This window comes from Aedes albopictus, chromosome 3 (genome assembly GCF_035046485.1).
Source record: "Aedes albopictus strain Foshan chromosome 3, AalbF5, whole genome shotgun sequence".
Classification (NCBI taxonomy): Eukaryota; Metazoa; Arthropoda; class Insecta; order Diptera; family Culicidae; genus Aedes; species Aedes albopictus.
The window spans coordinates 129,751,560-129,778,365 of NC_085138.1; the positions used below are offsets into that span (position 1 = coordinate 129,751,560).

At 42.3% G+C, this 26,806-nt stretch overlaps 1 protein-coding gene across 1 annotated transcript; it reads right to left on the reverse strand.

Annotated features, from left to right (window-relative positions):
* Nucleotides 1-7,909: 7,909 nt before the first annotated feature.
* On the reverse strand, nt 7,910-13,716 carry LOC109405991 (stromal cell-derived factor 2). Its single transcript, XM_019679051.4, has 4 exons — nt 13,525-13,716; nt 13,031-13,229; nt 8,531-8,658; nt 7,910-8,463 (listed from the first exon to the last, which is right to left on the reverse strand). Exons 1-4 carry the CDS (start codon nt 13,676-13,678, stop codon nt 8,204-8,206), a joined length of 741 nt encoding a protein of 246 aa, XP_019534596.4. The 5' UTR covers nt 13,679-13,716; the 3' UTR covers nt 7,910-8,203.
* Between the last annotated feature and the right edge of the window lie 13,090 nt (nt 13,717-26,806).

Consider the following 26,806-nt stretch of genomic DNA (forward strand, 5'->3'; position numbering starts at 1 on the left):
TTCATTAGTAGGCCATCGGAACGTAGCAACCGCGTTTTGCTTTTCCGTAGAGGGGAGGATACCTTTTGAATTGATACGGTATCCCAAAAATTGAAAATCATCGGTACGAATCTTACATTTGTCTTGATTTAAAACCACCCCATGGTCGCTTAACCTTTGCAGTACCTAGAACCAAAAATCAAATAAAACAACGAAATTAGTGATTCAGAAGCATTTCTCTCTATTCGTTTACCAAAACCGAGATCAAAACTTAGTTTTATACCTTTGATAGTCGTGAGTCATGCTCTCAGTAGTACTGCCCTCCACACCAACGTCGTCGAGGTACCAATAGGCACCTTCGCAGTCTGCCAAAATGCCGTCCATGGTACGCTGAAACATCTCAGGTCACGGTGTGTCTGGTAGAAGAAATTTATTACAAAAAAAATAAGCATCGCTAATTTTTACGTTACGTGAAAGTTGACGCTACTAGCTTTCATTCAAGCCCAACATCGATATATTCCATCGGGGGAACTTTTTCATACAAAAATTGGGTATGTTTGTTAAGTAGAAATAGGGATTAATTTAGAACCGTTCATTTTGTATGGGGAAAAACAGTATTCTGAAAAAGTTGTTCGAGATCCCTCGGTGGATTTTTTTGAGGGACCGTGCAAATGAAAGCTGGAAGCCTCTATTTTTGAATAGCGAAAAATTTGGCAATGCCTATTTTTTTGTTATAAACCTTTCCCATACACACGCCGTGAGGTGCTGAAACCAGTCCAAAAGGAAGGCGTTCGAACTGGTACAATCCCCGATGCGAGATGAAAGTTGTGACACTTCTTGATTTCTCATCCAGCTCCAACAAAAAGAAAGCATCCTTGATGTCGAGTGTGCTCCATACGTTCCCTCTGCCAATTTTCGCCAGGACGTCCTCAATAATAGGCATGAGATGACGTTCCCTGACCACGGCCTGGTTAACTCGCCGTAGGTCTACGCACAATCGGATCTCTCCATTGGCTTTCTTCGCAACAACCAGCGGGGACACCCATGTGGCTGGACCCTTCTTCGGTTCAATAATATCATTCGCAAGAAGTTCGTCCAACTTTTTGTTCACGGCGTCTTCTAGTGGGATCGGGATTCTCCTCAATGGCTGGAAAACGGGTACAGCTGTTGGATCCATCTTGATTTGAACCTGTACTCTCTTGATTTTCGGGAACGGAATGGGAGGAGAACTATGCTGAACTTGGTTTACATCAACGCCCACTCTCAACACACCGAGTTGCTTGGAAGTTGTGTCGCCAAGTATGTTCCGCTGCCCAGTTTTGATCACGAAAAACTCTGCAGTGGCTGAACGTTGTCCTAATTTCACGATGGCTTCGAAAGAACCGAGTATGTCCAACGGAGTTTCAGAACCATAAGCTTTCAGAATTTTGTCACCGCCTTTAGTGCATTTCTGAACAGCTACATGTTTAGCCTTTATTTCTTCCCATGTCTCAGCCAAAATTAGATTTACATCAGATCCGGAATCAATGATCATTTCAATGGAAACTCCGCCGACCACACATTGCATCAGGTTTGTCTCGTTCCCGGTATGAAACGTATAGTATACCTTTTGTTCAACCCGGTCAACGGAGATGTCCTTTTCAGTTGAGATGGAAGCCGACTCGTTGCTTACCGCTTGGATTTTCCTTGGAATCGTGTTGTCTTGAGACGAAGATGGCCGCTTACGACAAGCTTTCTCAAAATGACAAATTGACACCTGCGGCATTTCTGTCCCTTAGCAGGACATGACGCGTCCCTAGAGATGTGACCGGGCTTGCCACATGCGTAACAAACAATTTTCGAAACCGTTCCATACGAAGAAGGCCTACCAACAAAACGCTTAACAATTCGTTCCTGCTTTCGATCAGCTCGACCAGCCGAAAACTTATCAACATTGCGGGCTTCGAGTTCTCCGGTGACGTCTCGTGGATGCTTGGTCATCTCCTGCTCCTGAGCCCTTACACTTTCCATCGAGTTACCCAACGCTTCAATTTCGGAAAGACATTGGTCCTTTTCCAGAATTTTGCGGCGCAATTCTGGAGAGGTACACCCCTCCAGGATTACGTCAATCAGCATCATTTCTTCCACACTGGTTCTGACCTCTTGAGGATATTTTTCTAGCCCACAATCCAGCAGTTGCTGTCGAAGGCGTAGAACGAAGTGCGAGAACCGCTCATTTGAACCCTGCTTCATATTCCGTAGCTTATACCATTCGAGTAGATCTTGTCTGCGTGGCTTAAAATAAGCATCCAGTCGTTCTACTGCAACGTCATACCAGGGTTTTTCCAGTAACACAATGGGAAAATTCTCAGTTCCTTCAAGACTCCTGAAAACCTTTTGGAGTTGAGGGCCCCCCAAATGTAACATCTTCGAACGCTTCAGCCTTTGATCAGTAATTTGGTACGATTCGAAATAAATCTTAAGCGCACCCTTCCATTCGAACCACTCTTTGGCTAATTTTCCACTCTCAATCTGTTCGCATCTGAACATAGGCAAGGGTCGACTTTCTTCCATCCAAGCACTGATCAAATAAAACACTAGTTGAAGCCAGGAAACAAGTTTATTATTCTCGATATTATTATCAATACCAATTGGGTTTTTAAATTAAGAAAAATGTATTGATTTTTTGATTTTATACGAAAGAGCACCTTTTTCTGAGCCACTATGATTTTTTTCAGATTTTTAGAACCTTATTTTGGTACCTAAAATCAATTTCGAAAAGATTTTTTGAAATCACCTTTTGACAGCTGGGCAACTGTTTGACAGCTCCGCCCAGTACAAACTGCGACGAGGGGTGATTCGACAAATCGCTCCCATACAAACTTCAAATTGATTTTTAAATAGGTTCCCGGGCTTCAAAATTCATGAAAATTTGGATTTCGGCTCAGTTTGACATACAGATTCAGAATATCGCATTATCTCAACACCGTTAAAGAAGCCAATTTACCTAATATGCATTTTATATTTTAATCCTCCATTTGCTTAGTAACTATAAAGTCATACCAATATCCGAGAATCCAGCCCCCTAGCTGAAGAAACTGTCGTCGACTGTATGCCATGCTGGTGATCGTTCTCAACCATCTAGCTGCAAAAATATTCCATTGAATTCTTTTGAGAAATGTTTCCAGTCCCCTAACTGCAGAAACTATAGTCCTTCACATAGTCGACCGTATTCCAAATCGAGTTATCGTTTTCAGCCCCCTAGCTGCAAAAACTATTAATATCTAGCATCCAATTGTAATCAATTTTCATATTGGTTTCCAGCCCCCTAGCTGCAGAAACATTCCATCTGTGAGTCCTCCATCCGTTCCCAGCCCCCTAGCTGCAGGAATTGAATAATCAAGAGGCTAGCAATCAACCAACATCAAATTTCCAGCCCCCTAGCTGCAGAAATTTATTTCAATATCGGTTTTAAAAAAATCAACATTCTCAATTTGCTTTCCATTTTTTCATTTGCGCACCCTTGCATTTCACTACCTACGCACGACATTGTTTACATTTGAAAGTTTTAGTATCAACAGATAGCACCAGCTGTCTTTTCCTCGCCCCTTCTTCGTCGACAGAAAAAAGAAAAAAAAACACGCACAAAGCAGCCATCATGCCCCCGTTTCACTTTTCAGATTCCGATCACATAAACTGCCATATTTCATCAACACTCAATTTATATTTACCTTCCGATTCCTCTATCGCTCGTCGCCAGATGTAGATATTACTTCTCAATCAAACAAATCACCGCAATACGTTTCAAAACATTACAATCTTTATTTTACCGAAATTATCCGTTAACTCTGTCCGATTGCTTTTCACAACTCCAACCCAATCTATTTCTTCTTCCCCCTCCTTCTACGTGTGTCTCGTTCGACCGAGGTGACACTTTTCCTTCCACGGTAAATCGCTTCTACCCAATACTGGAATGTTCACACCCTACACGGAACCGCCAAACTACCCAAAATTGAGTTCTTTTGACGCAATCCCATAGTTCGGCCCAATAAGCCAAATTTGAGTAAATCGATTAAACTCACACTAGGTAAATTGCCTTCACCTCCAGCAAAAACATTTACTTAAGAGTAGGTAAATTCAACCCAAGACTCCCCCTCATTCAACCCAAATTTGAGTAAACCTGCATTTACCCAAAATTGGCTTATTGGGCTCAAGGACCCCCGTTGGGTAGATGCATCTCTGATTGTTTTTGACAACATCGGTGGGGGAAAGAGGGAAAACAACCTAATTTTGGGTAACTAGTTTATTCGATATACTCAGCTTTGAGTAAAATCGACCCAAAAATTAGGTAATTTGATTTCTCCGTGTACACAACCTATGACCATCCACATATGAAGTGAACGTGTAATAGAGGTAATAAACTATAGAGGAAGAATGTCGCTGGCGTCGCTGCCGAAACATCTCTTGCTGGCGGAGATAGGCCGGGCTATAAGTGTCAAAGCGAGAAAGTATGCAGTTTGACAGATAGATACCCGACATGTTTGCGAGCGAGAACAATGGGAACAGCAGCGACATTCGTCCTCTATAGTTTATTAACTCTATTGAACGTGTAGCCACTACGCTACGAGTCCCGGCATCGGCCAATTGTTGGTATAGGCCAATTTTGAGAAACTTTCAAGAAAAATATGAAAAAAGTATGTTTTTCCATGAAAAATCCCATACAAACTTCAATCGCGAAGCGCAAAATGGTGGCTTGTTTTCTCAAATGTTCTAGTTTTGTATTCCATAAAGGGACTTCCCTGTCCGTTGATCGTTGCTTGATTGGACAGCTGCTATCGAAAGCATGAAAGATTCCATTTGTTACCTGATTAGGGGCTGTCCATAAACCACGTGGTCATTTTTTTGGGACTTTCCAAACCCCCCCCCCCCCCCCCGCGTGGTCATTCGTCCATACAAATTTTTTTATTAGTCCATACAAAATGGTTATTGGCCGAACCCCCCCCCCCCCCCTCATGACCACGTGGTTTATGGACAGCCCCTTAGAAGTTTTCTCAAGATCCTCACATGTAGTGATAGCGTTTTCAAGAAGCTTCAAGATTCGTGTTGAAGAGTTTCCAATTTGTTTTCCTGTGATTTTTGAAAGTTTCTTCAATAATGCAATTTACTTTATATTCAATCTGTTATATTCATTATCTGTTTATGATCCGATACCGATATTTCATCGAAAATGTTTCCGATTATGTATTTTCTCCGAGAGGGTGTTACTACTAATAGTTAAATCTATGACTTCTTGTCTTATGGAGTTTATGAATGAAAAAATATTACCTTCATTACAAATATCGATATTACTATGAGTTAAATACTTTTGTAAATACTCACCTCTTATGTTGATATCAGTGTTGTTCCAAACCGAATGATCATTTTTGGTGTAGAATCATGCCATGAGTTTGAAAACGCGAAGGAAAAAAATACAGTAGAGCGGAATTTTTTTCGACTTTCCATACAAGGTTGATGAATTAAAATTGATTTTTGTTCTTTTTTAAGCAAAGTCGCTCACTTCATACATCTTAATCTCCACAATCTATGCTCCGACTTAGTTGCTTTTTTTAGGGGGGAGGGGGTCTGTGAAAGTGTGACCCCTCACTTCCGTTTTACAAACCAACCTTCAAAATCCATAAAAATCGATGAGAGTTCATTAGTTTCTTGAATATTTCTGCTGAAGTATCAAGCAAATACTGGATGCTGTTACCAATTTGAATGCCTAACAAATGAAACTATTCATCAAAGTTTGAACAATGGCATCTAGCCCCAACTTACCCTAGTTATGCCATATAAGCAGCGTCCAATCGTTAGAATATCCCTAGCCCTTCCAATTGGACAACCTCTTCAATTGTGGAAAAGTATCGTTTTCCACGCATGCCCAAGGACTATATCAATCATTATCGAGCTTATAGCATAACCTTACATGCCCAATTTTTGCACAGTTATTTACGACCTCAAATATAAGCTAAAAAAAATCATGATCTGAAAGTATGTGATCAAATTTAAATTTCCCATACAACGTTGACCCATCTTAATGAGCATAGGCATAAATGACCGCATAATTCGTAGTTGCTGCTTCGTAATCAATCAAAAGCAATCAAAATTGCACAAAAATTTAATAAATGAGACATGAGATAACCATCCTTAATGTGCACAGTATTTACATGCTCTCTTGATTTTACCGCCAATAATCACGCTAGCCACGTCTTTTTGGTTATAGAGTAAGGAACAGAATTTGCCTTAAATATTCCTTGCCATCTTAGAACAAACGGTTCAACCGACTTGAAATACACTCGAAAAAATTAGCAACTACTCAAGCTTAACGAGCTCGTAGTTCATTCTTCATGGCCCCGTTCTCGTATCGTTGAGAACCTACGGTCTCGCTGCGCTCCTCTTCCAGCTCTTGATTTAGAAGATTGTAAAAGCAGAAATAATACAATGGGCAGGACATGTTACGCGAATGCCACATGACAATCTTGCAAATTTGGTATTCGCCTTAGATCCAGTTGACGTAAAAGGTATAAAGTGAAGAAAGCAACGAATGACCAGATTGAGGGCATTAAACACAGGTAGGGAAATAGATGTCATATCGTTATTTGATAAGGGCAATCTAATATGATAATAACCTAACCCAATACATCATATAACTTCAACTCTATTTTTTAATTGGTTAGTTTCTCTCAAAGATAAAGCCCCTAAAATAAGTAAATATATAAATACATGACACTGAAGAGTCGAATGCCAAAATCATGCTAAATTCCTTTACATTGCATAGTTTGATTTGCCATGAGGATAAAATATCACAACAAAAGAAGAGAGAGAGTGCAGAGCGTAAGATAACAGCAGACACTCAGTGTAGTGGAAGTTTCACTCATGAGAATGGCTGAGCTCTGATAGTAGAGAGCTTCCCAAGCAGATGACATGCGTCGAAACAGATCGAAACAACGAGTATTCAAAGCGCATTCTCCGCAACTGTCACAACAATTTCACTTTCTCTGGCGTGGACCCCACCATTAGCGTGCCGGTCGTTCGTGCCCTAACAGGGGAGAGTGGTTCAAAATTTCAGCTTAGTATGTTTCTTTTTATTGATGTCGACAAGAACAGTATAGTATTTGCTACTACACAAGAAAATGAGCAATCATGCATCTCCATAAGTTTATAACAATTACATACTGGATATTGAAATATGCAGGAAGATTACAAAGCAAACCAACTGAAAGTTGAAAGAATTGTTACGGGTTGTAATTGAAAAACTATATTTTGAAATATTTGCAATTTGATAAAACGGATATTTAAGGAACAAATTATACTGAGAAAAATCACAAGCCTCGAATGGAATCGAACCTATGACTTGAAAAACGCAAGACGTGCGCTAATACATTACAATAGCTAGCCACAGGTGTATTTCTTTCGCCTATACTTATTAACCGTTATGTGTCCGACAATTCTTTTGCTTTTTTCTACACTGTGCTTTTTAAATGGGCGCTGGGTACCCGGGTACCCTGTCGGCCACATAAGGGTTAATCAACCGATCTAATTAAGAACCCCTGTAGACAGCAATGTAGGGTGACAATTCACCTACACATGTAGTTATAAGGAAAATTGACGAACTCCAACTATTTTTTCGTCATTTGTGCATGCATTACCAAAGATCACATTCCAGTGCTCAAAAAACTTTTTCATGCAAAGAAGCAAAAGTTATTGAACAATGAATGTGGAAGTATTCATTTTTGATCCATTCTCACCCCCAACGACGGTATATAAGAGATTCTTAGATAACAGATAAGATGGTAGGTGTAAAAGAAAGATAAAAGATAAAAGTTAAAAAGACAGAAGATAGTTGGAAGGTTGGAGATGTAAAGAAGAAAACAAATTTATAGGCAGATGATACAGAAATAAATACACAAACTTTATTCTATAGAAATGTCGAATTTATTTGATCCTATGTATCTTAAAAGCAGCGAAGGTGCAAACTCCTGGAATGCAGACCCTTCCGAGAATTCGTCACATCGTTGATACACAGCACGCCAATTTGCTATTTCTATGTCCTGGCTTTTCGCAACCGTTCCCCATTTGGTTTCAAAGTCTTACTTCTCCGACGCGAAGAAATCCACCCACTCGTCCCACACAACAACCACGCGCACACACTCACATTCGTCTCACTGTGCTTTGCACCGTCCTTCGAGCCTCATATTTCACTCACTTACAGCTCGGTATGTTTCGGGCCATCATCCTTTTCCGTTTGATGGATAAACAGACCTTCGGCAGCGGTCCAATCCGTTCCGGAATATGGGCTCGAAACTCCGACCACCTCCATCTGGCCGTTGATTGGGCGACCAAATGTTCGACCCGACACGGACAGATACATATCGGTGTCCACGTGTCGCAGCTTTACCGGACTGTTCCGTTGCCATGATTCACCGGTGCAAACGACCGTCCAGTGATCGCCTGAGTCGCCAACTCCTGGAAATAATAATAGGCATTATTGCCAGTCAAATTTTTGAAGCAGGTTGCAAGATGTTCAACATACCTTGTTCGTCACCGTAGGCGGAAATTTCCTGGTTTCCGGACAATGGACTCTGGAAGTGGTGCGAATGTAGGTTTTTGTTCGTCGCCAAATGGTGCAACCGAATGACATCACCGCATTTGATTGGCTCTCTGTAAAAAGAAAAGACTTTTAAAAATGGGATTCAATTGCATATTCCACGTTGCATGTAAATGGAGAAGTATAAATGTACATATATAAATTTAGTATGGTTTAAATGCTGTCACAGTGCAGTGGGAAAAAAGGAAAAATGGACAAAAAATACACTGGAAAACTATTTGAGACCACTTGCGTAGGGTGTCCAATTATGGATACTTTCCACTTATAACTTTTTTTTAAGGTTCCGAGCGGAACGCTGAGGGACGTAGAAACCTCTCCCATCACTGTGCGTACAATCGTCTCGCGTTTGCGCGGACAACGACAGTTCACTAGGCCTTTGGATAGGATAGAGAACATAATCCTTCAGAAGCAGTTCACTAGCCGTGCACGGATCATGTCGTCCAGTAAGACACTGTTGCGTACTGACTCAGAAGGTTACGGTAGAAGGTGTGAAAGTATATCGTCATATGGTCGGTTCTGTATTTTTTTTTGTCATGTCAAGGTTTAAAGAATGTTGTTGTTCAAATTCATGATGTGCCCTGTATTTCACTAATCTTTGGTGTGTCTATGATCCATTAGATGGTCGATGTGTTCGATATGTCAGCTTTTCGATCCTCATTTCAGTACTGTTCTTTATCTTTGAAAGTTGTCTTCCGTCCATATCCCTAGCACTATCAGCATCGGTCCAAACAGATCCTAAGGGGGCGTCCATAAATGACGTAGCTTTTTTAAGCGATTTTTTATACCTTCCTCCCTCCTCGTAGCATTTCGTCACAAATTCGGATACCCCCCCCCCCGGCCCCCCTATAAATGACGTAGCCGATAAACGACCCCCTTCCCCTCAACAAACTGTTATGTCAAAAACGCAAAAAAAATCTAAACTTTGTTAGTGACACGAATGCGCTTTATAGCGTAAAGTGTCATTAATAAATAAAAAAATAGAAAAAAAAAAACTTTTGCAATTTGGCACTATAAAATTCATATTATACTTGCCGTTTCAATACCCTAACGGCTTACTTTTCCGTACTATTCAAACAAATGCATTATGGTTCATAATGCATCTCATTTGGGGAGCCTAATGAATCATAATGCATTTGTTTGATTGACAACCTGTGTTACCACAGTAAGAGCTTGAAAACATGTGACGGTTATAGCACGGCTTACTTGATTCGGATTTCGTGATGGAGCACGTGGTCGTTCCCATTCAACTACCGAGAAGCACAATTTTATTGATGTAAATGATCATATTCTAGTGAATAATTTTGGTCATTGTAAAATTTCTTTTATTTTTGTAACATTGTGTAACAATGATTTGTTTCTTTCATTGCAAAAAAGTTTGTATGCAACTCGTTGCAAAACTCGATTTTTACAGCACTCGTCGTATGTATCCAACTCGGCAAGCCTCGTTCGATAAATGTACGACTCGTGCTGTAAAAAGCATCATTTTGCAACTCGTTGCATAAATAGCTATAGTTCTGATATCAATTTTAACTTGTATGTTTAACGAATACACATTATGAAAAAATAACAATAGCAAGAAAACATTGCCGACTTCTAGGTTCAGATCGCCGTCATCAACCAGTGTTAATGACTCAACAAACCACCCATCGTTCTGCTTGATGTCAAACAGAACAGGAAGTTGAACCTCCCAATATAGTAAATCTGTATTGCAATCCATAAACTGTAATTTGTTAAGAATGTCAAATTGCTTTCATTTGAATAAAATGCACCATGACATTTGAGAGACCCTGCAGGAGTTCCTCCTAAAATTCTTTCAGCAATTAATTCTGGAATTTCTCAAGGAGCTTCTTTTGGGATTCCCATTTTTGAGAATTTAATTCCTCCAGCTCTTCCTTCAGAGATCCCTCCAAGAATTCTTTCCAGAGTGTCTTCTTAGATACTTCTGCGATTTCCCCTGGGTTTTTATTTCTTATTTTTTTTTTAAGTTCATCCATGGTTTCTTTTAGTTCTTTTAGGGTTTTCTTCTCCTCTCTTCCACCAGCAGTTTCTTCGGAAATCTGTTCCGGATTAGAATTTCTATTGAGATTCCATCAGAACTTCTTTCTGGGTTTCCTAAAGAAGGTTCTTCTTGGATTTCTCCAGGAGTTCCTTCTGGGTTTCTTTCAGTACTTCCTTCCGTAATTCAATCAGATATTCATTCCGAGATTTTTGCAAGAATTTCTTCCGTCATTCTTTCAAAACCCCTCCAGGAGTTGCTTTTGGGATTTCTCCAGGAGTTCTTTTTCAGATTCCTTCATGAATTCCTTCGTGGATTCTACTGAGAGTTTCTTCTGGGATTCTTCGAAAACTTCCTTCTAGGATTTATCCAGAATTTTTTTTCCCGGGACTCCTCCAGGATTTTTTCCGGTATCCCTTCATTCACTCCTTCCAGGATTCCTCCAGGATCTCTTAGATTTCTCCGATAGTTCCTTCTAGAAATCCTCCTGGATTTTCTTTCTTAATATTTCATCAGGAGTTCTATCTGGATATCTTCCGGGATTCTCCAAAAATTCGGGATTCCATCAGAAATTCCTGCCGAGATTCCATCAAAAATGTCTTCCGTGTTTTCCACAGAAATTGAACCAGGAGTTCCTTTTGAGACTCTACAAATAGCTCCTTCTGAGATTCTTCCAGGAGTTTATTCAAGATTTTTTCAAAAGTTTCATCTAGAATTGCTCCAGGAACTCCTCACGGGATTTCTTTAGGAATTTCTCTATGATTTGTTTTCAAAGTTCCTCCAAGAGTTCCTTCTAATATTCTTCTGGAAGTTCCTTCAGGGATTCCTTCTGAGATTCCTCCAAATCCATTTGAAATGTTTTCGGAAGTTTTTTTTTCTGGGATTCCTAGTGGGAATTCCTGTGAAAATGTTATCCTTCTCCTGTTGGGACAACCTATAAAGAACACCATGAGAAATTCCTTACAAAGCTGCTAGAGGAGCACCTTAAGAAATTGTTGGAGGAATTCTTCGACGAAGTCCATAGTTTTTATTTTCCTTTGTAGCCTTAGCGGTGTGCAGTGCCGTATAGCAAGCAGCAAACTCTTGGTCGTGAGAAGCATTTGAGCGAAATTGATTTTTTTCTGCGTACACAATACATTATTCCTTAAGCAGGATTTCAAAAGCATTTTCTCAGATACTGTTGTTGCGTCCAATAGCTGCATGGATTATGGAAGGAAGCCGGCATTTATGTCCATTATTTGTTATTTACATTATTGTGAATGAAATAATATCATATTAAGCAAATCAAATATTGAGAACTCAGTATGAGCAAATTGAATACACGAGATGCTACTAAATATTACATTATTGAATTTGCCAGTGTTTGTTTAAATTAATCAAATAGTGGGAAGCCCTGAAAACAATTTAAAGTCTGCTGACTCCAAAAAGATTACAAGATTCGTCACAAAACACAAATATATTCATTATGAGTTACAACGATTCTCAAAACTTTTCCAGACTCAACCGACCTGGACTGTTTTCTGGGTATAGAAACTACTGAGTCCTAGCAGGTCCCTGCTGTTTATCGAGCATTTCTGATAAATCAGCCATACTCCATCTGTAGCAGCCGGACGGACGTGAGGTGATCGAAAGGTGGAAGCAGCGCTTCGACGAGCACCTTAATGGCGTGGAGAACGTTGGCACGGGAGACCAAGAAAACGGAGGGAACGACTACGCCAATGCAGCAGAGGACGGAAATGAGCCAACTCCCACGCTGAAAGAATTTAAGGATGCTATTCACCAGCTAAGGATGGTATCGCAGCTGAACTCATCACGATGGGCCATTTGGCCACCTGTTTGCACCGGTTGGTAGTCATGATCTGGGAAACCAGATGAGTGGAAGGAAAAAAAGAGCTATGGAAAATCATGGACGAAAACGATTGACTAGACTGATTAAAGCAACGATGGACGGTGCGCAAAACTGCGTAAGAGTTTCGGGTGAACTATCCAGTTCATTCAAAATCCAAATATTGCAAATTCAGACAATCTCGCTTTTTGTACTCAGCATTAGCGTGGTGCTGGGGGTGGTAGCCAACCGCGTAATCGAGGATAAAGAGAGGCATCCGCAAACCGAGTATTGTGGCGTACTATTGTTGATTATAGCATAGTATACTCAAGTTATTAATAGTTATGCAGAGAAAAAAATCACAGTACATAATAATTGTAAAGAATTTTAGTACAAAAACTCCGAAGGATGTTCTAAAGTAACTTTAGAAAATAGATAGTAGTTATGAAACGAATAGCAAATTATGAAACGAATACTAAACAAATTAATAAATGAAATAAATTACCGTATTCTTTGAAAGCAAGAGATCGAAAACACTGCGTATAGAATAAACTTAATATGTACTGCATCACATTGCGTATCAAAAGAACCGAATAGTACTCACCCTCGTTCACAGTTCTTTCCGGTCGCTGCCATGATCGCCCAGTGACTGTTGACATCCTCTTGCACTTCAGTGGCAGTAACCGATTGCTGTCCGGACCCCGTTCCATATTTTACATCGTGCGAATGCAACCTCACCCGGTAATCCGTGTTCAACAGCTTGAGGACCGTGCCACATGTGACAAATTTGTTGTTCCTGGCGGCTAAAATCAGAATCATAAATTGATACCACAGTCATTATCAAGCATATCAGGGAAACCCAATAGAAAACAGTTCCGCACTGCTAATGACGTGGTGCTCAGAAGTCCACATAGCCCATAGCATCTACAGACAACCATTCACTCTACAACAGTAAACTGCTGTGCCGGTCTGTCACACGCAAAAAACACCCATCTCCTAAGCTTCCAACCAATCACAGCTCACCAACACACACTTCTATCGAGAAAACATCTTTCTTTCGGGTCGCAAAAGTGATCGAACTTTTCTCTCGATAATTACCTTGAGTTGGATCTACATTGTAAACTAAACTAACGGCTACGACTAGAGACACCAATTCTAGGATGTGCGTCATTTTATTGCTAATTTCACTAAATCGTCTAGGGCAGAAGAAAACCGAACCACTGTATAGATGTAGAACCTCACGATGCACCATCCAGTTTTCGTCTGAATGCCATGTAATCACAGGGAGGTGGATAATGCTAATCGAAACAAGTGACAGGCACAGGCGATCGATGACACTTGCGTTGACGTTTTTTGTATAACTGTCACAGTAGGCCAGTGTGGGAGGTGCGTGCCCTGAAACTGTTATAAAAGTGAAGACATTTGTCGTATGCAAGATTGCACGCAATTCCAATAGGATTTAAATAAAATTTTGAAGATTATTTCCAAGTTATTTCAACATTTTAGTTAATTCACTCGAAAAAAGTTACATTTTGATCAAGGTATTTAGAAGGGAGGTAGTCCAATATAGCTAATAAATCAATCCGCCATATTGGAAATACATGGGACAGCTAACAACATTGTTTTTGTGAAACAATACCTAAGCTATGAAGCTGCTCTCATGAAAACTCCATATAACATGTTGCCCTGCTGACTTGAGATAGATTGAGCCGACGAAGCAAGCACCGAAGGTGGCGTGGTAAAAGATCTAGGAGTACGTGCGGAGAATGAAAGACTTCCAGCCCATAACCTCCAAGAGATTGATGCTTCCACTAGCAAAGTAACCAACACTTCTTCACTCGGTTTGCGGTCGACAGATAGTGAAACCAGGGCACACTTAATGGACCGAACCATACGCTCACAAGAATGACCCTCCCATGTGTAGCGCAGCAGATGGATTAAAGGGCTATTCCCATTACACCGGGCCGGAACCGTTGCCGGGCTCCGGCCATGCCCCGGTCATCGATTTCTTACATGCCATTACTATGGCGTGTTTCACATCACACCGTGCCGGGGCTCGGTCGGGCCCCGGCCGGGCTAGTGAGAAGCACGCCATAGATATCGTTAGAAAGAATTCGATGACCGGGGCCGGGGCACGGCCGGGGCCCGCCCCGGTGAAGTGAGAAGACCGCTTAAAGCGCCATTGAGTGACAGTATTTGTAACAGTCGAAGTTAGCTCCTGAGTGATTCCTTTGAGCTGTTCCCGTAACTCACCGCTGACTCAAACAAAATTGATTCCCCGGTCACTGTAGGTTCCGCAGGTGACCCATCCGGACTATGAACAGCCGGATAGCCATCTTACAACATTCGGTCAACAGGCTGGAAACAAGTCCAAGGTGGATGGCTCTTATGGTTTGACGTGTGAAGCGTGCAACCCATCTCTTCACCTCGTGATGGCCTTGTATCACTAAAAGCGGGCCGAAATAATGTAATCCGTTGAAGCTGAATGGTTTGACACATGGCATGACCCTAGCATCCGGTAACGGTGCCATTCTTGGAACAGCTGGCATTGCCTTGAATACCTTGCACCACGTACATATCTTGCAAACCTTTCGGAAAGCAGCACGCATCTCCGGCAGGTGAACCTTTTGCCGCATGTCATTAACTGCTGCCTCTCCGTTGCAGTGGTTGTACCGCCGATGGTACAAATCGACGATGAGAAAAGTGACGTAATGGTTCTTCGACAGCACGGCAGGATACTTGAAGTCGAAGGCAGCTGCTGCATGCGAAGAACCAACGATACGACCTTCCATCCCAAGTAACATTTTGATGGCCAAATAGTCTTGTAGAGGTTTTCAGAACCGTCATGAAACCCAATAACTTTTATTTGGGTTTTATGGGGGTTCTAAGAACCTCTTTTAGTGTATTTACCTAAAAAATGTTACTTGGGATCCAAACTACTCCTTGCTCATCCAGAAAAGGCGACAGCTTGCAGAACTTCCGCTTCAGCTGATCGACGAATCTGTGGACATAAGCAATCGCACGTAGACAACGTTCCCATTTCGAGAGGCGACAGAACAGTATCAACGGATCATGCGCGATTTCTTTGTGGACGTGCATCGGTCGAAACTCCTCCGCAGTAGGGCAAAATAGCTTCTTCTATTGGGGCCACATGTTGGGAGAATCGTAGAGGAACTGTGGCCCACGGAACCAGCGGTGGCTTTTGCCGATCCGAAGCCCATCTTTCCTTTTAGTGGCGTTATCTGCCACATTTTTTTCTGGACGGAACGTACTCCCATTCGATGACCTTCGTCGAATCCAGAATTTCTGAAACTTGCACGCTACAAATTGGCGTTATTTTCGTTGGTCTGATTGCAGCCAGGAAAGAACAGTAGTTAAGTCACTCCAGATGAATCGTTGCTTGATGCGTAGAGAATGATTCTCCGTTACGGATTTCGCTAATCTGGTTCCAAGTAGTGCAGCCTGCGCAGTCGGCTGATCGAGTCCGTATGAAGTTGATCATCAATATTAACTTCTTTTCTCGATCAGCCTAGATAGCTGTGTAGTGTCGGTAGCGATTGTCTCAATTGGCTAAGAATAACACTACGGACCGCCTGTTCCGGTGGTAAGAATCCACCAACAGGTGACCCCTAATTCATGGTGTGATGCGGCTTTATGCTTACCGTGCCTAGGAATGAATGGCTAGGGGGGTCTAATAAAAACCTAACCGCTAACGGAGCCTGTGGAGTACCAGGGCGCCCTCCACAGTATGTAGCCCTTACTGCGCCAACCGGAGCAATGGTGCAGTGGACCTTGTGTTTCTCCGAGACAATCAGCTGCCCTTCTTTAGTCTCACTTGAGGCTAAATAAGGGCGGGATTATGAAGATGTTGTTAATTAGTTTAAATTTTCACCTATATGGTTTCGCATTATGCGATTTACACAGTGTATTCTGTGTATCCTCGCCTTTGGCGTTTTCCAATCGATACCGATTTGGTTTTATTGTTGCTGTTCTTTGTTGTGCTGCTGTCGCGAAGAGTTTAATCTTACCTAGTTTGGGTAGTGGCTACGGTTAGGATAGCTCAGATCAATCTTCAGCATAAAAGAACAGCAACGATCAATCTTTGCAGACTTATGCAAAATGGTACAGCCCAAGTGGCCTTGGTACAAGAACCTTACTTTCGTAAGGGAAATTTCTATCTAGGAAACCTTGTGAACCCGGTGTTTGCCACTTTCAGTAAACATGAAATGGCAAACTCGCGTGTCATGCCTCGAGCCTGTGTGCTTGTCAACAACGCAATAGTTGCTACACTCATCTCTGAACTAACCACCAGAGATGTATGTGCTATCACAATTGATGTATCTGTTGGAAACCTCAACAGGAAATACGTCTATTGTTCTGTGTATTTACCACATGATGAACCATCCCCTACGGATGCTTTTAAACAAGTCATCGCATACTGCACTTCAAAAGGCCTTCCGCTAATTGTTGGCAGTGATGCTAATGCTCACCATATCATCTGGGGCAGCTCAGACATTAACTTGAGAGGCTCCAGTTTGATGGAGTACTTAAGTAGTACAGATCTTGCATTACTTAACATAGGCAACCGCCCAACCTTCATGGTATCTGCTAGAGAGGAAGTGTTAGATATAACGCTTTGCTCTAGCAGAATTAGTCACGAGCTGACCAATTGGCATGTGTCAGATGAAGAATCTTTATCTGACCATCGCTATATCTTTTTTGAACATTTAAATGTTACTTCGCAAACATTGCGTTTCAGGAATCCTCGGTCAACAAACTGGGATCTTTATACTGATTTGGTTGCAGCCAAATTTCATGGATATTCACCATCCATTGACACTCCAAGTGATTTAGATGATGCCGTTGATACTACAACGACCTTCATCATGGAAGCTTTTGAAGAAGCATGCCCTCTACGGTCTGTGAAGATCACAAGAGGAACCCCTTGGTGGAACTCTGATCTGGCGAAACTCAGGAAACAATGTAGAAAGAGTTGGAACAGACGACGTTCGGCTGGTTCGGAGGCTTTCAGGTCGGCTCGCAAGGCCTACAGGAAAGCTCTCCGGTCTGCTGAACGATCCGGCTGGAAAAACCTTTGTACAAATGTTTCCAGCTTGAGTGAAGTCAGTCGGTTAAACAAAATCCTTGCGAAATCTAAGGATTTCCGGGTGAACGAACTTCGTTTGCCAAATGGCGATCTGACTTCCTCTGATGAGGAAGTTCTGGAATGCTTATTCAGCACACACTTCCCTGGATGTGTGGATATTACATCTTCGGATGATCCTGATGTCTTTTCTTGTAGTTATGATTCTTTAGCTTCGGCTCGGAGTATTGTAACTATAGAATCGATTGAGTGGGCTCTTAACAGCTTTGCTCCTTTCAAGTCTCCTGGGGCAGATGGGATTTATCCTATTTTGCTTCAGAAGGGATTTGATTATTTCAAACATGTTTTGAAAAAACTACTTGTTTGCAGTTTTGCTACAGGGTATATTCCCAAATCCTGGAGGGATATTACTGTAAAGTTTATTCCGAAAGTGGGTCGTGCGTCGTATGAAGAAGCAAAGAGTTTCAGACCTATCAGTTTGACCTCTTTTCTTCTGAAATGCTTAGAACGCATTGTGGATCATCATATCCGTGATGTTCATCTGGCCAACGTGCCTCTTCATGTAAACCAACATGCCTACCAATCTGGTAAGTCCACTGTGACTCTTCTACACAAGGTTGTTTACGATATCGAGAAAGCATTCGCTCAAAAGCAATCTTGTTTGGGTGTTTTCTTAGATATCGAGGGTGCCTTTGACAACGTGCCTTTCGATGCCATATTGGAAGCCGCACGGAGTCATGGTATATCTCCAATGATTTCCAATTGGATTCACCAAATGCTCAAAAACCGATATCTCTTCTCGACATTGCGTCTAGCAGGGATCAGGAAATTGAGTGTTTGTGGATGCCCCCAAGGGGGAGTCTTATCACCGCTTTTGTGGAATCTCGTAGCAGATACGCTATTGAGGCAACTCAATAATAGCGGTTTTCCTACTTATGGTTTTGCCGACGACTACCTAACATTGTTAGTTGGTATGTGCATCAGCACCCTTTCGACCTGATGCAAAACGCCCTTCAGGTAGTTGAGGGTTGGTGTCGCCAAAATGGCCTTTCGGTTAATCCGAATAAAACATCTATTGTTCTTTTCACGGAAAGGCGAAACCGTAATGGCGTTCGACCTTTGCGTCTCTTTGATTCTGAAATCGATGTGACTGAACAGGTAAAGTACGTTGGAGTCATTCTTGATTCCAAGCTTTCCTGGACACCTCACATTGAGTTCAGAATCAAGAAAGCTTGTATGGCCTTCGGGCAATGCCGGCGTACTTTTGGTACAACTTGGGGTCTAAAACCCAAGTATATCAAATGGATTTACACAACTGTGGTTCGGCCAATATTGGCTTATGGATGTCTTGTGTGGTGGCAAAAGGGTGAAGTGAGAACGGTCCAATCAAAATTAGGCCATCTCCAAAGGATGTGCTTAATGGCGATGTCTGGAGCGTTCTCTTCAACTCCTACGGCAGCGCTAGAAGTTCTCTTTGACGTTGACCCACTACACATTCATCTCAAACAAGAAGCCCTTTCTTGCACTTACCGGTTACGGGTACTCGGTCTACTAGAGGAAACTCCTGTGAACCGCACATCAACACACACCTCGTTGTTTCCACTTTTGGTGAATTGGGACAAAATTGTCCTTGCTCCAAGTGATCTTACAATTGCTTGTAATTTTCCATATAGGACATTTTCCACGAAATTCCCTTCCCGGGAAGAGTGGACATCTGGTTATCTGGAAAGAAGTATTTCAGACGGCATCGTATGTTACACTGATGGCTCCCTTCTCGAAGGTCGAGCAGGTGCTGGTGTTTATTCTCGTGAGCTAAGGCTGTATCAGTCTTATTCACTTGGTAGACACTGTACCGTTTTTCAGGCCGAAATATTTGCTCTTATGTGCGGAGTGCAATCAGCACTTCAGCAGCACGTAATGGGCAAAGTAATATACTTCTGTTCAGATAGCCAGGCTGCTATTAAAGCACTTGCTTCGGCCAACTCCAGGTCGAAGATAGTTATCGCTTGTCGAACTCAAATCGAGGAGCTGAATTCAGCAAACGCTGTTCACCTTCTATGGGTACCTGGTCATTCTTCCATCGCTGGAAATGAATTGGCTGATGAGTTAGCTCGCTCTGGAGCATCACATGACTTCATTGGCCCTGAGCCAGCTATTCCGATATCGAAGTGTTGGATTAAGCTTCAGATTCATACCTGGGCTGTCACTCAACACAGACAATATTGGAATAGTTTGGAGTCATGTCGTCAAACCAAATTGTATAGTGCTGAGCCATCTCTACGGGTGGCGAAGTATCTAACTAATCTGTCTAAGCAGAATTGCAGCATGCTGGTCAAAGCATTGACTGGCCACTGCCGACTCAGCTATCACATGGCGAATATTCAGCAAGCTGATTCATTTGCCTGTGATAGCTGTGAATCCGATTATGGAACTTCGTATCATTTGATATGTAACTGTCCAGTTTTCGCGCAACTGCGTTTCCGAGTATTCGGTAAACACTTATTAAGTGAAACTGACTTCAGAAACCTGAATCTTCAGGATATTCTGTTGTTCTTAACCCGCTGTGGTAAAGAGCTATAGGCTCTCTTTCGCTTTATGCGTTATTACAGTGCCCTTTTCAGGGCGCTGTTTGAACCCATTGTGGTACGCTTGTGCGTTAGTACCCTCTTCCAGGGTATTTTTCCTATTTCCCTACCTGTCCCTATCCCCATCCAAATCCTTTTTCCTTCCTTTTCCCTCAGGTAGATGATGAAATAGGCTGTTATTTTGGCGATGGCACAAATGTCCCAAATGGAGGATAACGTGCCTCTGGAGCCGGCCTTCTGATACCTGATACAGTAGTTAAGTCACTCCAGATGAATCGTTGCTTGATGCGTAGAGAATGATTCTCCGTTACGGATTTCGCTAATCTGGTTCCAAGTAGTGCAGCCTGTAGTTCTAGACGGAGAACGGACAAGGGCTTTAATGAGGCTACCTTAGTTTTTGAAGAAACCAGGATGCATTGAACTTGCGATTGAGTTGGTCGAATAGCTGGATCTTCCAACACCATTCACTAATGAGTTCGCTGCTGAATTTTAGCGCCCTATTCAATGTTTGCTCGCCACACATTTTGAATGAGTATTTTTTCGTGTAACACGACGAGAGACACCAGTTTAAGCTGATCAAAAATTCTCATCACCAGCCGAAAGAGCGGCCTTTTCGTGAGTATAACGTTCCCTCCGAGTAACGGCATCACTCCCGGAAGAGTCCGCTGAACGTAAATTCATCTGACTCGGGCAACTAACTCATTTCAAGAACGCGTTCGGATGCCGTGGAGGTGTGTGTGTCCTGAAGCTTTTTACTTGATCTTCCGCTGAGACCCTAACCCGTGACAAAACTTCCTTAGAACTGGACATCCAGTTCCGCATATGAGAACCAGCCTTGGCGTGGGCCGTTTTCACCTGAATTCCTAGATTTACGGCTTCATCGATAGTGTCCTGACTATCCAAATAGTCGTCCACATAGTGATTATGCACAATAGCAGCCGCTGGCGCTGCCTCGGGGTACTCAGACTCGAAATCCTTTAAGTTTATGTTCTTTATAAACTGTGCTGCACTGTCCATATTCGCATAGTTGACTTAAGCACCACTGTGGTTTTCACCATACATTTTCACTTTAAGCAATAAATAATACGTAATTCAAGATTTTTCCGCCTTAACATCTAACTAACGGTTGAAGCTTGTGCTCTATTGAATAAAATTGGTCATAAATGTAAACATGTGTTAGATATTAGCATGTGTATGCTGTCATTGCCAATGGTGGATACGTCGACTATGTGACCATGGGCAGTGCAGAGGGTAAAGCCTGTATCCGCAATAATCGGGACACAGAAATACAGCTATAACTCTGCAATAGATATATTAAAATTTCTCAAATTTAGCCTAATAGCATCTTAAGATGTGTTCGTTTCACCTGCAAAATTTCATGTGAATCGGTGCAGTACTTTTTGTTGTGGCAATGAAAGAGTAGAATATGTGCCAAGGAATTTTGTACAGCCCTTAGTTTTGCTTGTCTGCACTGCAATTTTTGAATTTTGCTATGGAAATGGCTAAAATTTTGAACACAAACCTCTCAATCTACATTTGTTGCAATGGCAAAATTTCAAAAAAATCGATGCACTATCAACTATTTTAAAGTCAAAACATGTATTGGGACTGAACGTGATTTTAGCCCCTCCGATAGCAATTAGTCAGCACCCTTCATTGTTCCAATTGTACTATTGAAAGTACTATACCAATAATCATAAAATTATGCAGGCAAAATATACACATAATAAACTACCTTCTGTGAAAATTTCATGAAAATTGGCAGAGAAATTCAAAAGTTATGAACAGGCAAACATCGCACATGAAAAACACGAAAAATTTTCCCTAACACTAACCCCTATCAACAGCAATAGCTTTCAAACCAATTGATCAAAGTTGATGAAATTTTGCAAGAAAGTGTATCTATAAGTATCATAACTGCAAACGAAGTTTCATAATTATCAACATAAAACTTTGAACTATAGCTTAAAAAAACCATCTATTATGGGAACGAAAATTGGTCATGATTGTACAAAATGCTTAAAGCCACGTCTGTTTATTTTTCATCCACAGTTAAAAGTAATGCATCGATTTTTATGAAATTTTGCACAAATGATGAACATACACCAAAGAGTTCTCAGTCAATTATTTGGCCAATTTAACCGATTCATTACAGAGCTGCAGTCATACTTTTGTTTCCCGATTATTGCGGATACAGGCTTTAAACCAGTCACGCCGAGCCGAACGTTGCAACGTCCATGACGTATGTATTTGGCGCCTTCGACAAATCGCTTCGTAACAAAGTTCGTTGCGCCTGTCGGTGCTCCAGTCTGATCTCGAATTGGTGGAACATCTTCCTTATATCTCCGATAATAGCGACTTGCCGGTGACGATATCGGGAAAGAACGGACGGAAGTAAAGTTAACAAATCTGGCCCGGCAAGCAGGGCGAAGTTTAGTGACTATCCTCGAACTGTCGCCGCCACATCCCAAACGATGCGAAATTTAACAGGCTTTTTGAGGTTTACTACCATCCCTAAGGGAGGTATCATCCCAAGCAGCACACAAGTCACAAAGGAGTGTCGACAGAGCCTGTTTTTGGTTGTACAAGAGCTACATTCATTTCATTCTAACTCAAAGGCTGAATAACTTGAAAATGGCTCGTGTCCATCCAAAACCCTGCGATGTCGACACTCCTTGTGACTTGTATACTACTTGGGATACTCTTCTAGGATTCACGTTGAGTACCTCTTTTCCAGACATCTTGTGCGCATATCTCTTCTCCTAATACTCGACTATCTGCTTCAGGTTGTCGAACAGCTCCGGGTTCCGCAAGAGACGACGCTCCAAAGGATGCATCCTGTTCTCCGCCATGGGCCTCCTGTCTGGGAAGTCGATGTGGTCGTATTTCCAGAAAAGCCCCGTTTCAAACCGTCCGGAGGGCAGACGAGTAGTCGTTTCTTCCAGCATCTTCCTCGAACGTATTTCATCCTTCCAGTACAGGAACAGAAGCAACGGTAACATTTTCTGTCGAGAAAGAAAATCCTTCACCAGATCGTGCAGATCATCGTCAGACTTTCGAGCTTCGTGGTATAGAAGAAAGAGACACAGTCCCGTTGGGGAGCCCTGGTCAGAAATCGGACCGTACACCGTCCATCCCAATCCGGTCAAGGGGAATGACATATCCTTTTCTAACTGAAAAATTCGCATTTATCCGTTCCTAACCGTCGCTAACCGCTGCTAACTGAGCAGCAGTTAGACGTGGTTATCGACGGTTAGCAACGAACAAATGCGGATTTTTCCGGTTAGCAAAGGCAGTGTCATTCCCCCTGAATCTGGTTTTCGCTGCTACAGGCTGTCCGATTCTAAAAAGGTTGGAAATGAATTTTCATATGCGTATTCAAACGTATTAGGATGGTTGGAACTGCGTTGCTATATCCTTCAACAGGTAAACGACGGAGGTATGAGAACTGTTCGGATAGTTGATTGAATGGAAGGTTTGACGCGGAAGACAATGTTTTTTCCAAAGTATGCGCCGTATCATTTTTTTTTTTTTGCTTGAAAAGAGCCCAGTTCAACTTGAAGTTCGCCGGTAATTTGCCCACCAGCTCCTGCAACAGGGCTGGATTGGAAAAGTGGGCCTGCTGACCTACCGCACGTAGATGCTCACACAGGCGAGACCGAAGGCAGCTTTTCCGGTTCGGGGCTGTCCATTTATTACGTAAGGGATTTTTTCGGTTTTTCGACACCCCCACCGCCCCTAGTCAGATTTTTTGTATGAGAACCTAAATATTTTTGTATGGCGCGTAAGATTTCTCAAATGCCCCTCCCCCCATAAGCCCTTACGTAATAAATTGATAGCCCCTTTCGAGGCTGGGGTTGTAACCACATTTTCCACTAAAGAATTTATGACGAAATCGGGAGCAGCCGACGGTTCCAGAAGGAGGCTCCTCACTGTTTTAAGGGCGTTTCCTTTGAGACTTCGTAGCAGATGCATCAAGTTCTTGCCGTGTGAAAATCCACAAAGCTGGGCTGTGCTCTGGAAGCAGCTCGTGAACAACGACATGAACTAGACAGGATCGTCCGAAAAAATCGAAAGTTCTTTGGGAACTATGTGTCTTGAAACGAGTTGTTGAGTCGTCGAAGAACTAATCCACGACTTAGGAGCTGGTGCAGGGCGTAGTCGAAAGGTGGGACCGTTGATGACTGTTTACAGCACCTTACGTCTACTGTCTACTAGGTGATGCTTCGAGGCCAGACATCTGCGCTGGCTGGCTACCGGTGGCCTCCAATGCTACCTGGGAGTGACCTCGGGTACCTACTGAGCTTGATATCATGGCGCAAATCTCCTGCTGTTCCGGACAAGCGCTGGATGCCAAGCTTCGTTGATTGTCGCTTTGTATCGGTACGCTCGTTGCTAATGTTCCACCTGGAGCGAAGTTTGTCTTGCATGGAACTAGCTGCATTTCGCTAAACTTCCGTTGAATTTCCGGAAGGTTCACCACCATCCGAGCTTTTGGAAGGAGTTGAGGTACCTCTGCTAGGTCCCAAGTTAGGCTCCAATCTAACGGATCCTGCACTTGAACCTGTGATAGTGCATTACCTACGTGAGGTTCCCTAAATAGAACACGAAGATTGCCACCTCGTTGCATCTTGTTTAGGTGGCTGGCTCGGATTGAGTTCAAACGTGAGTTCGTTGGGCTGCCCTGACTTTGGTGTAGAAGCTGCACAAACTGTCGTTTGTTTCTCTTGCAGGCGGTTTTCTTCCTCGAGTAATTGTAGTAACTCAGTGGTGCTCAGCACTTTACGCATTTCATCAACAAAAATCCTTAGTAATTATCGAAAACTACTTAAATGACAAGCAAATTTGTATTCAAACTGACGCTTTGTATCGAGGCTAGCAGTAAAAGGTTACTAAACTGAAATTAGTTTCGTAATTTTTCGTAATTTGAAGAATTTAAGCAAAAATGAATGCGGCCCGCACTATCAAGCAATTCTCGAAAGATTGTAAATATGACTGAGATTTTTCTTCAAAACATAGTTAGTTACATTACCAAGCTTTGGATTAAGCATAAATTTGTAAGATTTCTTTCCAGTTTTTATTAATTTCTAATCAAATGTTGTGCAAAAACGCTGAGCACCACTATATCTAACTGAACCTTGCCTTCAGCAGTGGAACTCATCGATTTACGTGAATTTGACGGAGATGGCGGTGGAGCCCACCGTTGGCAACGAACACACACTACACGCTCACCGCCAACACAACGATCAACCGTAAGACACGCGGAATGGGTGGAACGAAGGCACTCACAACAGAGCTCAATTTTGTCGTCTCCGGATTGGCGATCCATAGCCTTAACCACTAGGCTAACTGGAGACCCCAACTATCCTGGGTCATTACCAACATTTATGTAAACACGAATGCTGTTGTTCTTCGGATAGCCAACCTAAATGGTATGTTAGACATACGTAATGCCTGAAGTTCATAGGCACAATATGTGTTGAAAAATGGACAAATTGAGTGGAAAAATTGCGAAAAAATCCACTTAGTTCTGGTGGGGTTTGAACCCACGACTCCCCAAGTTCGCTAGACAGGGCGTGTTAACCAACTCCGCCACTGAACAAGTAACAACTCTGTGAAGTAGAAAGCCAACCTGAATCCAACGCCCACCTCACCCCACGTTCTTTCCTCGCAATTCACCATCTCCTTCGGTCCTTAGATGGCCACTTCCAACACTATCTGAGCGTGCCTACGAACAACAGTGAGAGCATGTTATTTTCAGAGTCTGTGTCAATTGGCGAATTAAAATTAATTTTTACTTAAATTTGACAGTTCAACACTTAAACTTGACAGTTCTCCCAAGGAAATAATTATCGAACTGTCAAATTTAAGTGATTTTAATTCGCCAATTGACACAGACCCTTAGTGTCGAGACTGTTGTTCGTAGGCACGCTCAGAGAGTGTTGGAAGTGGACATCTAAGGACCGAAGGAGATGGTGAATTGCGAGGAAAGAACGTGGGGTGAGGTGGGCGTTGGATTCAGGTTGGCTTTCTACTTCACAGAGTTGTTACTTGTTCTGTGACGTAGTTGGTTAACGCGCCCTGTCTAGCGAACTTGGGGAGAGGTGGGTTCAAACCCCACCAGAACTACGTGGATTTTTTCGCAATTTTTCCACTTAATTTGTCCATTTTTCTACACATATTGTGCCTATGAGCTTCAGGCATCACGTATGTCCAATATTTATGTAGCAGAGGTATTACCAGATGAATAGATGGAAGAAATCGTGTATCCTATCAGCAAAAAGGGCGACAAGTTGGATTGTGGAAATTACCGCGCGATCACACTTCTGAGCGCTTCCTACAAGGTACTCTCTCAAATTTTATACCGCCGTCTTTCACCCATTACAGAAGAGTTCGTGGGTAATATCAGGCTGGATTCAAACATCGTAGTGGCCTGTGATTGTGAGCGGTCGCAAATTTTCACTGCTGTCAAGTTTCACGTAGTTTTTTTTTTTCGAATATTGGAAAACTGAACCAAATTAATGAAGTTTTCGTGTTGTAACGTTAAGGAAAATAGGAATTATAGTTAAGGAAAATAGACGGCCCAAGCAGCACACAAGGAGTGAACGGAGCATGATTTTCTATTTCGTTACGTGTACAAACAATCCGGTTCTGTAAAGTGGATTTCGCGTAAAACAATAAGAATTGTGTC

What these genes read in the sequence shown, in the direction of transcription:
- LOC109405991 (XM_019679051.4), bottom strand. Translation starts at nt 13,678, where the DNA reads ATGGTGCATCGTGAGGTTCTACATCTATACAGTGGTTCGGTTTTCTTC. An exon ending in CAATGTAGATCCAACTCAAG is followed by an intron (nt 13,230 to 13,524) that starts GTAATTATCGAG and finishes TTCTGATTTTAG; the next exon opens with CCGCCAGGAACAACAAATTT. An exon ending in GGAAAGAACTGTGAACGAGG is followed by an intron (nt 8,659 to 13,030) that starts GTGAGTACTATT and finishes TTCTTTTTACAG; the next exon opens with AGAGCCAATCAAATGCGGTG.